Consider the following 12,749-nt stretch of genomic DNA (forward strand, 5'->3'; position numbering starts at 1 on the left):
GTATCATGGCACTCCTTGAGTAGCTCTCGGCGAAGGCTTCGCCACCATGGTACAAAGATGTGTCCCCCTTTTGTTACGAGGAGGCCATTTTGTAGCCAAAATCGTCGAGTCTTCCCTGCCTGCACTAGAGAAACAAGGTGTTGTGCGGTCGGATCCTGTTGCGTACCCTCGCGGATGCGGCTCAGGAATGCACCCTCCAAATGCACTTCAGAAAACTCCGCGCGCGCAGCTGCCAGTTCAGCCCTACGGCTTAGAGCATCCGCCACAACATTGGTCTTTCCAACCTTGTACTCCAAGGCAAAGTCGAACTCAGCCAAAAACATTTGTCATCGAGCTTGTTTAGGCGTCAACTTCTTTTGTGTCTGAAAATAGTTCGTGGCCACATTGTCCGTCTTGACGATGAACTCGGCACCCAAAAGGTAGTGCCGCCAGGTCCTAAGGCAATACACAATGGCGGTCATCTCACGTTCGTGCACTGTGTAACGCCTCTCTGCATCCTTCAGCTTGTGACTCTCATATGTGATCGGATGACCATCTTGCATAATAACTCCGCCAATGGCAAAGTCTGAGGCATCAGTGTGGACTTCAAAGGGTCTCGAATGATCAGGCAGTCGCAGCACTGACTCTCTCACTAAGGCTTTCTTCAAGCCATCGAAGGCATCTTGGCACGCTCCTGTCCAGAGCCATACCCGATTCTTCTTTAACAAATTTGTGAGGGGCGCAGCAATGAGGGAATAACCTTCGATGAAACGCCGATAACAGTTTGCCAAACCGAGGAATGACCTCAATTCTGGCACTTTGCTTGGCGGGACCCATTCCTGGATGACCCTTATCTTCTGCCCATCCATACGCAGCACACCACGCCCCACAACGTGGCCAAGGAAGCTGATCTCCTCCTGCCCGAAGAGACACTTCTCTCGTTTGACACAGATGTCATTCTCTTTCAGTACCTGAAACACTGTTCGCAAGTGCTCGACATGTTCCTCCATGTTGCTACTGTAGATCACGATATCATCTAGGTAGACTACCATAAACTTGTCTAAGGGTAGAAGATCTGGTTCATTAAAGTCGTGAACGTGGCTGGAGCATTTGTCAACCCGAATGGCATTACTAGAAATTCGTAAGCACCATAGCGGGTGACACAAGTTGTTTTTGGCTCATCACCTTCGGCAATCCTCACCTGCCAGTAACCTGATCGCAGATCTAGCTTGGAAAATATACGGGTACTGCCTAGCTGATCGAACAAGTCCGCTATCAATGTCAATGGGTACTTGTTCTTCACCGTGACTTTGTTCAAGGCACGGTAATCCACACATAACCGTTTAGAGCCATCATGTTTCATCTGGAAAAGGACCGGGGCACCAAATGGGGCTTTTGATGTACAAACAATGCCTGCGTCCAACATCTCGTCTAGCTGCCTGCGCAACTCCTTCAGTTCAGCTGACCCCATATGGTATGGAACCATTGTAGGAGGCTTCGCTCGCGGGGTCAACTCAATCTTGTGGTCGACCTCGCGTCTTGGCAGAAGACGCTTTGGCAATTCCGGGGGCATCACTCTCCGAAACTCCTCCAATAGTGGGGCTAGGGTCGGCGGCACTGCTGCTTCTACCTTCCATTCATCTGCACGCACTACAACTAAGAATGCTTGCTCCCCATGCTTGACACCCTTCTTCAGTTGCATTGCCGATAACGCGGAAGACTTGCCTTTCTGCGTAAGGCACTGCACTGTGTGTGACAGGTCTGACTCCATGATCGTCAACGTGTTAAACTTTGGCAGCATCATAACATTCTGGCTTCGCAGAAACTTCATACCCATAATCACCTTGAAATCGTCCAGGGGCACCACAGAGAAGTTGGCTTTGCCGACCCAACTCCCCACTTGAGTAGCCACATCTCTTGCTTCCCCAAGGATGGGCTTGGCCTCAGAGTTTACTGTTTTGATATTCCTCTGCTTTGGCCCAATTTTCAAGCCCAATTGCTCTGCCTCTTCCCGCGAGACAAAGTTGTGTGTGGCCCCCGAGTCTATCATTGCTGAAGTAGACTTTTCATTCATAATGACTTCTACGTACATAAGTTCCTTACTGACCTACATGTTCTTAGCTGCGCAACTTCTAGCTGCGTTAATCGATCGCATGGCCCCCATCCTTGGTTGCATGATCTCAGTGCCATTGCATTCAGTATCGCTGCATTCTTTCCGTGCAGCATTGGCTTGCCCGTTGTCCTTTACAAGGTGCTTTGGGCACTGCCTGGCGATATGTCTATCGCCGCAGAACCAATATGTCACAACCGCACCCTTGTTGTTGTTGTTATGCTTTGTGAAGTTCTGTTTCTTTTCGGATTGATGGCGTGTCGACGCCTCACTTTTATCGTTGCGCTGCTCATCCTTCTTGCCTTCGTGGTCAGGCTTCTTCCCAACTTTGGTTGATGGGGTGAAAGGCTTGCGCTGAGTGTCAACTAAGCGCTCTGCCGCCATATATGCATCTTTCAAAATACGGGGGTTGCTCCTTTCCACTTCAGATTGTGCTCATGGTTGAAGTCCCACAATGAACCAGTTGAGCATGTCGTCTTCTAGCATGTTAGGTATCTCCAGCATAAGCTTCTGGAACGTTCTGACATAGTCTTGCAACGAACCAGTGTGTTTAAGCTCACGAACCATCCGGTAAGCCTGTCTCTGCGCATTTCTTAGCATGAAGTAGTTGTGCAACTTTGCTTTGAAGTCATCAAAGGTGTCTATCACACATTAACTCCTCTCCATGTCATTGCACTTCCGCCTCCACCAAGCGATAGCATCCCCATCGAGTAAGGCTGTTGCAGCCTTGATCCGCAGATCTTCGAGGGTCACATTCTGGATATCCAAGTAGTCTTCTACTTGGAACAAGAAGTTCTCAATGGCCTTGCTGTCGCGAGAACTATTGAATTTTGTGGGTCTAGGTACATCAATCATTGATGGTCTCTCACCATTTCCACCATTTAGGGTCACCGTCCGCTGCAACGTACGGTTTTTCAACTCAAGATCGGTCATTGTAGTCGTCAATTAAGTGACATGCCCCATTAGTAAGTTCACATGCTCTTGCAGGCTCGCCACCACATCATTCAATCCATTAAATGATTCACATGCGCGTGAAATCGCTTCATCATGCGAAGTCACATCTTCCACCAGCTTGTTAACAGTTGCAGCCAACTCTTCTTGGCCCCGAGGTGAACCCATCTCCTCAACTTCGGCAATTGCCTTGCCTTTGGTGTTGCGCAAGTGTTGATAAGGCGCCACGATGTCTTGCTCACAAATCGCAGCCTGTTGGCGTGTCTGTCGACACCGACTCCGGAGTCCCTTCCCCAGCACGAGAATGGGCTCTGGTACCACTTGTCACGGGCCTATTTCCTTCAATGGGCCAGCGCGGCGCGACAGTCCTTCCTCACCGTCGCAAGCCTACTCGTCAGCTCGCTTGCCGGTCGCGAAAGCTTGTAATCATAGTGCAAGAGAGCAAGAGAGAATAGAGGGAGAGAAATTGCAATCACAAGAAGCAATCACAACGAGGGTGAACAAAAGAAAGCTCAACGCATTTACTTCATTCACAATTTTGCCCGCAGGCTATTACAGTTCAAGTATACGGGCTGCCCCTTCGGGGTATTGATTCACCTGAACCGGGCAGCTTATATCAGACTCAACAAAAGCAAAACAGACTCTAAGCGCAACTGTACATTGTAAGTCGCAAGGGAACACATTGAATTATTGAATTTATGCATGCACGAACCGAGTAATGTGCGTTGAGTTATAGTGAAGTTACTGTTATATATATGTAATGCCAACATCCTCTAGGCCTGAATGGTTAGGTCACACTATCATAACCAAGGGGTCTCGGGTTCAAATTCCATGGTTGTTATCATGTGCCCAACTTGCCTATGGGGAAAAAAGACTGATAAATGAAAACCTTTGGCAGTTTAACTATGAAAATCTGCCTTTTTTTTGGAATGAAAGAAAAAAGTTATTCAAACTAGAAAAAATTACAAACAATAAGCAGTCACAGTAGAAAAAACAAGAGGTTTGATCCACAGAAAACAGACCAGATTAAGCAGAACTGATCCTAGCAAAGCCAATCCAGTATGAGCACCTCACTTGTTACCAACATAAAAAATGATAATAGTACTGTGAGGCACATTGGGTTTTGAAGCCTAATAGTAAAAAAAGGTACGGTCTCCTTCCAAGTCCGTTAACAAGCAAGTATACTGTGAAAATCTGCATATGTAGGATGGTTTGTGATTTAACTAATTAACAGAAAAGACATATTTTATTTTTTTCACGTATTATTCAAAACGTTTACCAAAAATAGTAAATTCAAATATTTTTTTTTAAAATAAAGTGAGTTAATGGCGTTCATCTAGAAAATTAAAAGTTAGTACATGTTAATTACTTCCGTTTAGCTCATTCTTTAGTATGCATGAACCTCAAGAGGTTCTTGATAAAAGATTGGAGGAAACTCGATGTACTTGCATTTCATTGACATATAGGAGCGGTTGCCAAGCAACTGCCACTACATCTCTGTTTGGGAGCTTTGAATCAGATTCAGAGGTGCGTTATGGTTTCCCTTAGTTCTCTCATGCTCTCTGCTGTTTGGCAGCAGTGGTGTTGCCAACACACTGGATTGAAAATGGAGTCGGCACCCAGCCCAATACTACATTTCACCATTCACGCAACTCCACCTTCAACACCACATTTTGGCAACACATGAAAATGGTGTTTGCATCTCGATGAAAGGCTCTCAAACAGAGCCTAATTTTGTGTATCAATATATTGAAAATGGCCATTACCATAGTAACGTAAGGGGGTATTAAGAGGTAAGTAGAACATGACCATGAACTGAATCAATTTCTGCCAAAAACAAAAGGAAAAAAAAACTGACCAAGTTCTTTTTTTTTCATATTTTGCCTGAAGAAATTAACCATATCTGGGACTAGAGTGGCTTAAAATGCGAGGGCTAGGACCCTCACCACTAGGGCGTAAGCTGTGATTTGGCTTACACAGGAGGGAGTCGAATCCTGAATGACCGTCTGACAGCCGAGGCCCGCTCCAACTACGCTAACCATTTTAGTTAACTTGACCAAGTTCATGTGCATCATTTTTTCCACTTCAACAGGTGCATCAGAGTTCATCAACTAATCATGTTTTTAAGTACCGAAACGCTAAACATATGCCAAATAAACTTGAAAAATGCAATACCACCCAGCAGATTACCACTGCTAAAGGATACCGCTATATCTAAAAGAGATAAATCACATGTTGCATGGCTGGACCTTACATGTAGGAAGCAGAGCCAGGGAACAAGATCAAAAGAGTGTCAGGAGGCGGACCACTCTTCATCCATTCTATGGGCCACCAATTGAGTCCAGCTTGGCTTTTGTCTCATTGCTATGAACCAATTGGCACTGTAGTTTCATAGCTCATGCACAGCTAAAAAGAAGAGGTGGCAGCAGACGTACGATTGACCAAAGGAAGCCATATGCAAAGTTGCATGGAGATTCGTGATTAAAAAATCTATGCAGAAAATATCCGTTGCCTTGGTCACGGATGCGCAGATGCCAGCTATATCAATCCAAACTTTTGCTTCCTCTTTCAAGAAAATACCTAACTGCTTGCCAAGTATACTTAACAAAATGCAAATGAGATGGCGCTCAAACCCTGGTGGGTCTTTCTTTTCTGCACACAAAGTTAGGCTTCCTATGGGAGGGTCACGGATTCACATAAAATTTCACCAACCTTTTGAATTGTTTATCAATTTTCACTATCCATATAAACCAATCAGTAGCTAGTGAAAACTCCCAAGTCCAAAGATGGGGACACAAAAAATGACTGCTTTGTTGATCATTTGCATGGTTGTTGTATCTTCAGCCTATCCTACTCTAGCATGTGGCTCATGCACACAGCCCAGTCCCTGTAACCCTCCACGTAAAACACTTCCTCCAAGTGTAAAGCCTCCAGTTGGCCCCTGTCAGCCTGGCAGTGGTAGTGGTGGTGGTGGCAGTGGTGGAGGTAGTGGAAGTGGCGGAGGCAGAGGTAGTGGGTTTGGTGGTGGCAGTGGTGGTGGAGGTAGTGGAAGTGGTGGAGGCAGCGGTAGCGGCTTTGGTGGTGGTGGTGGTGGCAGTGGTGGTGGTGGCGGTGGCGGTAGTGGTGGAGGAAGCGGTGGTGGTGGTGGTCAATATCCAAGTTACCCACCGTATGGTGGTGGTAGCGGCAGCGGTAGCGGTGGTGGCAGTGGTGGTGGTAGCGGCGGTGGTGGTGGCAGTGGTGGTGGTAGTGGTGGCGGGAGTAGTGGGGGCGGATATATGCCACCTGCTACATCTGCAACGTGCCCCATCAATGCATTGAAGTTGGGTGCATGTGTTGATGTGCTTGGTGGGTTGGTGCATGTTGGGCTTGGTGACCCCGTGGAGAACACCTGTTGCCCATTGCTGCAAGGGCTTGTGGAGCTAGAAGCTGCTGTTTGTCTTTGCACCTCCATTAGGCTCAATGTTCTGAACCTCAACATCTACATTCCTCTTGCTCTTCAGGTCCTCATAACGTGTGGGAAGTCTCCTCCTCCTGGTTTCGTCTGCCCACCTTTACCTTGAGTCCATGTTTCTTAGCTTCTTCCATTGGAGTATTCCTCGCTTTTTGTCTTTTGGTTTTATAGTTGGGATGTGGGGGTAGGGTCGTCTGGGGAAAGGGTGGGGTTTTAGTGCTGCTTGGTTTCTTAAGAATAAGTGAGGTTCCATGCTGTATCTTAGCTTTTACAGTTTTGTGCATCACCGCAACAATTGGATTCTATGATAGATCTTAAAGCAGATGTTTTCAAGTTGAGCCAAGGTTTCTCAGGAAAGTGTTTTGAGTGGTCTATAATATATTAAGATATGATGGTGATATTGAAACTAAACTGATATTTTAAGTCCAAAATATTTCACATGTTATGCCACTTTTTGCTTATATAATGAAAATGTAAGAATGGACATGGTTACGTGCTAAGGAACTTGCATTAACTCCATGATTATATGCCATGCCATGGATGCCCTATAAATAACTTTCTTTGGTTGGTAGTGAGTATCGTGCTATCGTTCTCTTTTACTATTTAATTAGTTAAAGGGATAGCCGGTTCCCTTTAAATATAACTTTTATAATGGTAATAATATTCCTTTAATCATGTTATCATTGGTTGTGGTTGATTCCCTGAGTCCCAACTCCACTAAAATCTCTATCTGTAGCTAGAAAATGGCCAGAGAATTCAATCGAATTGGATCCAGATTTGACTGAATTCCCTGAATCCAACTTGACTACTTAAAATCTAGCATAGGCGTTTATTCTTCATCGCATTTGATATCCCACATATATGTTCCTTTTATTTCTCTAAATCCAAACATGTTAAAAGATACTCAGTTTTTTCATTGTTGGTGCACGAGAATGAAACTTGTTAAACTAGTTTTTCAGGTTTTTTTGCTTTATTTTTAAATTTTTGACCGTACAGATGTGATCTATGTAATTGATTTTACAGGGATCAGCTCTTGAAGTTTCGATTCCAAAACATGGGTGGGTTTTTATTACATTCAAAAACTCAATGGTCTAAAATCTTTGTAAATTTTCGAGTTTCAAATCTCTCAAAATATGATTTATTCTGAAAATGCCACGCTTATACTTGGAGCAGGGTATTGTAAGTATCGTAGCATGATTAATTGACAATTTATCTCTATGATGGATTGTTATTCCTAAAAATGTAGCATGCCTATGCCTATGTGATTACATATTGAACACTAGTCAGTGAATATACATTTAAAATTGCATAACACACAAACATTGAAAAATAAAAGGAAAAGAAAGTAATAATGTACCTAAGGTAACAACATATAAAGAAATAAAAGAAATCTATCTGGAAAGACATGTTCTATGACTTTGTTAGAAGTTTGTGCACTTCACCAATACCAGAGATCTTGAGGAATTCTTAAGTAACCCTAAAGGGTTAAGACATAACATATTAGACACATGTAGAAAGTAGCATGAACCACAAACCTTGTAAACAAATATTGCTTTTCAGACACCTTAAGGTACGTATAGCCTTTTGGGCTCTTCGGTTAGCTACCGATGGGCATATTGGGCTCTCAGACTTGCAATCGGTGTGCAAGTTGCAGTGTTTGGAAGTTCATAGTTTGAACTGATTTAAAATATGTTGTTGTGAACTTGTTCATATGTCTGACCAACATCATAGACTTTAAAATTGTCCACATAGGTTGTTATGCTCCGAGAGGCTATTTTCAGAATAGCCGATTAATATGGAGTACGACATTAAAGAATGTGTACTCTAAAAATAAGAAATCATTTTAGAAAACAAGTGAAAGGGATAAATAAAATGTGTAAACAACATATGTTATAGTTAGACAACTAAACTCATACTAGAAGAGCTTAAAGCTCACTACACTTGTAACCGTCATTTCTTATATTTGTAAATGAAATCTTATTGAGTTTTAGACTCACCCCCACTTGGTTACAACTGTAGGATCGAACTCTTGAACCTGGTAACTTGAAGTACTTAAAGTACTTTGTTTTATTTTTATATTTATGCTTTAGATATGTATTTTGTATTATTAAACACTACAAGAAAATTGTTAATTAGCGACGGAAATTAGCGACGGATTTTTCCCGTCGCTACTTAGCGACAGATTAGCTAGAGATAGAATCTGTCGCTAATTTGCGACGGATTAGCGAGGAAACGACTTTTATCGCTAATCTGTCGCTACTTAGCGACGGATTAGCGACTGCATGTTTTTGTCACTACTTTTGATTACAAGAACACCATTTTAGCGACGGATTTAGAGAGGGAACTCTGTCGTCGCTACTCCGTCGCTAATTAGCGACGGAGTAGCGACAGAATATATTCCGTCGCTTTTTTGGTATTTGGGTTTCGCGACGGCTTCGCGACGGAAAAATTCCGTCGCGAAGCCGTCGCTAAATGTCGCGTAAATCCCTAATCCCATCCCTCTTTCTCTTTTCCCTGTTTCGCTGTACTGCACCCTCCCGTCGGCCCTCGCCACCGTCCGGCCACCGCCGCTCGCCAGCCGCCGCTCCCCGTCCACCGCTCGCCAGCCGGCGCTCGCCAGCTGCCGCTCCCCGTCAACCTCCCGCCACCGTCCGGCGAAGCGCAGGTTCTTCTTCTTCTTCTTCTTCTAAACGCAGGGGGTACGCCCCTTCCCTGCCGGAAACGGAGGGGGTTTAACCCCCTGCCGTGCTTTCCGGCAGGGGGGGTCGACCCCCTGCGTTTCCGGCAAGGGGGGTCGACCCCCTGTCGGAAAGGCATGGGGGGTCGACCCCCTGCCGGAAACGCATGGGGGGTCGACCCCCTGCCGGAAACGCATGGGGGGTCGACCCCCCTGCCGTAAAGGCACGGCAGGGGGTCAACCCCCCATGCCGGAACTGCCTTTCCGGCAGGGGGTTTAACCCCCTTCCCTGTTTTGAAAAGAATTTTTGTCGGCTGGGCCGGCTATGGCCCTGTCATAGGCTCGCCTAGCACCCAGCCGACTGGGTGCTGGGCCTGGCGCACCTGCCAGCATGCTGGCAGTCAGCCGAGTGCTACTCGGCTGGCTGCCAGCCAGCCAACAGCCACCAACGTGAATAAAAAGATTTTTTTTTTTGAAATAAAGGGATCATACCCAGCCGATCACTCGGCTGGGCCAACAACGAGGGTTCACGGCTTGACTTCGGCTGGTCTGTCAGCCGACACCCATACCACATCGATCGTGCCATGGATTTCTTTTTGAAAAAAAAAATGAAAAACAAGGAAAAATATCAATATAACATAGTGGATTCGTAGATCCACTGATTCGCCATGGATTTCCATCAAAACATGCATGGAAATCCTACCTCTACCCGATTTCTCAAACGTTTCACATAAGAAAATGCCCGTACCTTGAGAGAAATACCCGATTTTTTTAGTTAGTGTTTCATCTTGTTTCATGATTAGTTAGTTTGTTACTTAATTTGTTTTGTTTTTGTGCAGATTTTTCAACGGAACCAACTCGTGCTCGGCCACCTGTGGTAAGTAAATGACAAAAATAATGCAAATCGGGTAAATACCCGTGGTGAGTAAGTGATGCAAACGTATCACATGTTATTTAATTTATTGAATGCAGCACTTTATTGTTCACACACTCACTTAGTTGTTGATATCTAGGACTGCTTTGTTGGAGTTCGGAGATCATGCTGAGCATGATTTTAATGTAGAAATATGGAAGTGTTCTTATTTTTGGAGTACGGAGTCCATGCTAAGCATGGTAGTAGTTAGTGAGATATTGAAGTGTGTTTGCTGCAGGTACATGTTTGCCATTTATTTGATATGAATGATTATGATGTATTGCAATGTTTGATGTAATTGTATCCATGCTTGCATGTAGTTACTTTCAATTTGATTTTGACTTCCATGTGAAATTTTATAATAAAAGCATGCTTCAAATGATTGTATCATGTCATTAATAGTTTGCACATGAAAATATTAAGTTATCAATGCATGCATCAAAATTCTTGTTATTGTTTGACATAGTATATTGCATGATAAATTTGATATTTTCTTCATCGTCGCATTCTGATTGTTTTTTTCTTAATTCGTTAGGATACTATTCGTAACATCATACGACAGAATGACTGCAAACCGTGAATGGATGTACCGTAGGATAGTGGACAATGAGTTATCGCATGAATATATGGATGGTGTCGATAGTTTTATTGAATTTGCAACGGCGAGTGTCAGTACGGTAGATCCCACAGGTCGGATTAGGTGTCCCTGCAAGATTTGTAAGAATAATCGATTTGTAGAACCTCATGGCGTTAGACATCACCTATACAGGAAGGGTTTTGTGAGTGATTATCAGAACTGGGCGTTTCATGGAGAAGAATTTAGAAACGATTTTGATGCACGGGTGAATGTGGTGCACGATAATCCATATACGAATTTGATATTTGATGCTGCAGGAACAGAACTGGGTTCTGCTATGAGTTCTAGTGATGTAAGAACTGTCGTAGATGAAGAATCACCAAACGATGCAGCTAGTAGATTTTATGATTTACTTAAAGATGCTGATGAGCCACTTTGGAACGGTTGTGAGAGTCACACTATCTTGTCTGCAGTTCTTCAACTAATGAATTTGAAGTCCGAGTATAATTTGAGTCAATCATGTTTTGACCGTTTGTGCATGATTGTGAAGAGTATGTTGCCTAAAGATGAGAAATTGCCACAAAATTTCTATCGTGCGAAAGTTATGGTCAACGCTCTAGGTATGGGTTACAAAAAGATTGATGCTTGTCCAAATCACTGCATGTTGTATTTCAAGGAGCAGGAAAACGACATATCATGCCCGTCATGTGGGCATCCTCGGTTCAAGCCAAAGACAAGAGGCAATGGTAGCACGAGATCAAAGGAAGTTTCATACAAGTCGCTCCGCTACTTTCCTATCACTCCTAGATTGCAGCGATTGTATATGTCTTCAAAGACAGCTAAACACATGAGATGGCATGCAAATAAAGTTCGACACGATGAAAACAAGATCACGCATCCTGTTGACGCTGAAGCTTGGAAGCACTTTGATCGTACTCATCAGAACTTCGCAATGGAAGTGCGAAATGTTAGACTCGGTCTATGTACAGATGGATTTAATCCATTTGGGGGTAGATCAACTCCATACTCATGCTGGCCAGTATTTGTAACTCCATACAACCTTCCACCAAGCTTGTGTATGAAACGTCCAAATCTTTTCTTGTCTCTGTTGATCCCTGGTCCGACCTCACCTGGCCAAAATCTTGATGTATATCTAAGGCCATTGATTGATGAATTAAAAGTACTGTGGGATGACGGTGTTACCACGTATGATGCCCACAAAAAACAAAATTTCAACATGAAGGCCGCTGTTCTATGGACAATCAGTGACTTCCCTGCATATGGTATGTTATCTGGTTGGAGCACACATGGGAGGTTGGCTTGTCCGTACTGCATGGAGGATTCCAAAGCTTTTAGATTGAGGCATGGAAGGAAGCCTTGCTGGTTTGATTGCCATCGTCGATTTCTACCCAGCGATCATCCGTTCCGACGTCAAAAGAATGCATTTACAGCAGGCACAACTGAAATGGAAGGTCCATCCTCAAGATTGTCTGGCATAGAGATTTTAAGAAGATTGCGATACTTTCCAAATGTATTAACAGATGCCCGCAGTCCTACACCCTTCCGTGGATTTGGGAAGGAACACAATTGGACGAAAAAATCTATTTTTTGGGAACTACCGTATTGGCCGACCCTATTGATACGACATAATTTGGATGTGATGCATGTAGAGAAAAATGTGTTTGATAATGTGTTCAATACAGTAATGAATATTAAAGGAAAAACGAAGGATAATCCGAAGGCCCGTATGGATTTAAAATTAATATGTAAAAGACCAGAATTGGAACTCAAAGAGTATAATGGCAAAGTACTGAAACCAAAGGCGAAGTACGTGCTCGGACCTGATCAAATAAAACATGTATGTCAATGGTTGAGACAACTGAGATTTCCAGATGGATATGTCTCTAACATTGCTCGGGCTGTGAAGATTGACGATGGACAGTTATATGGGTTGAAGAGCCATGATTGTCATATCTTTATGCAACGATTGATACCCCTAGCATTCCATGATATGTTAGACAAACCTATATGGGGGGTATTGTCTGAGTTGAGCGGATTTTTCAGAACATTGTGCGCATCGGAGGTCAT

At 43.9% G+C, this 12,749-nt stretch overlaps 1 protein-coding gene across 1 annotated transcript; it reads left to right on the forward strand.

Moving 5' to 3' along the window:
- The first annotated feature begins 5,826 nt into the window (after positions 1 to 5,826).
- On the forward strand, positions 5,827 to 6,603 carry LOC149845679 (uncharacterized). The gene has a single exon (XM_089988977.1). The coding sequence runs from the start codon at positions 5,827 to 5,829 to the stop codon at positions 6,601 to 6,603; it is 777 nt and encodes a 258-aa protein (XP_089845103.1).
- Positions 6,604 to 12,749: the final 6,146 nt, after the last annotated feature.

The sequence above is a fragment of the Nuphar pumila genome, chromosome 2, assembly GCF_984573655.1.
Source record: "Nuphar pumila chromosome 2, dmNupPumi1.hap1.1, whole genome shotgun sequence".
Taxonomy (NCBI): domain Eukaryota; kingdom Viridiplantae; phylum Streptophyta; class Magnoliopsida; order Nymphaeales; family Nymphaeaceae; genus Nuphar; species Nuphar pumila.

What these genes read in the sequence shown, in the direction of transcription:
- LOC149845679 (XM_089988977.1), top strand. Translation starts at nt 5,827, where the DNA reads ATGGGGACACAAAAAATGACTGCTTTGTTGATCATTTGCATGGTTGTT.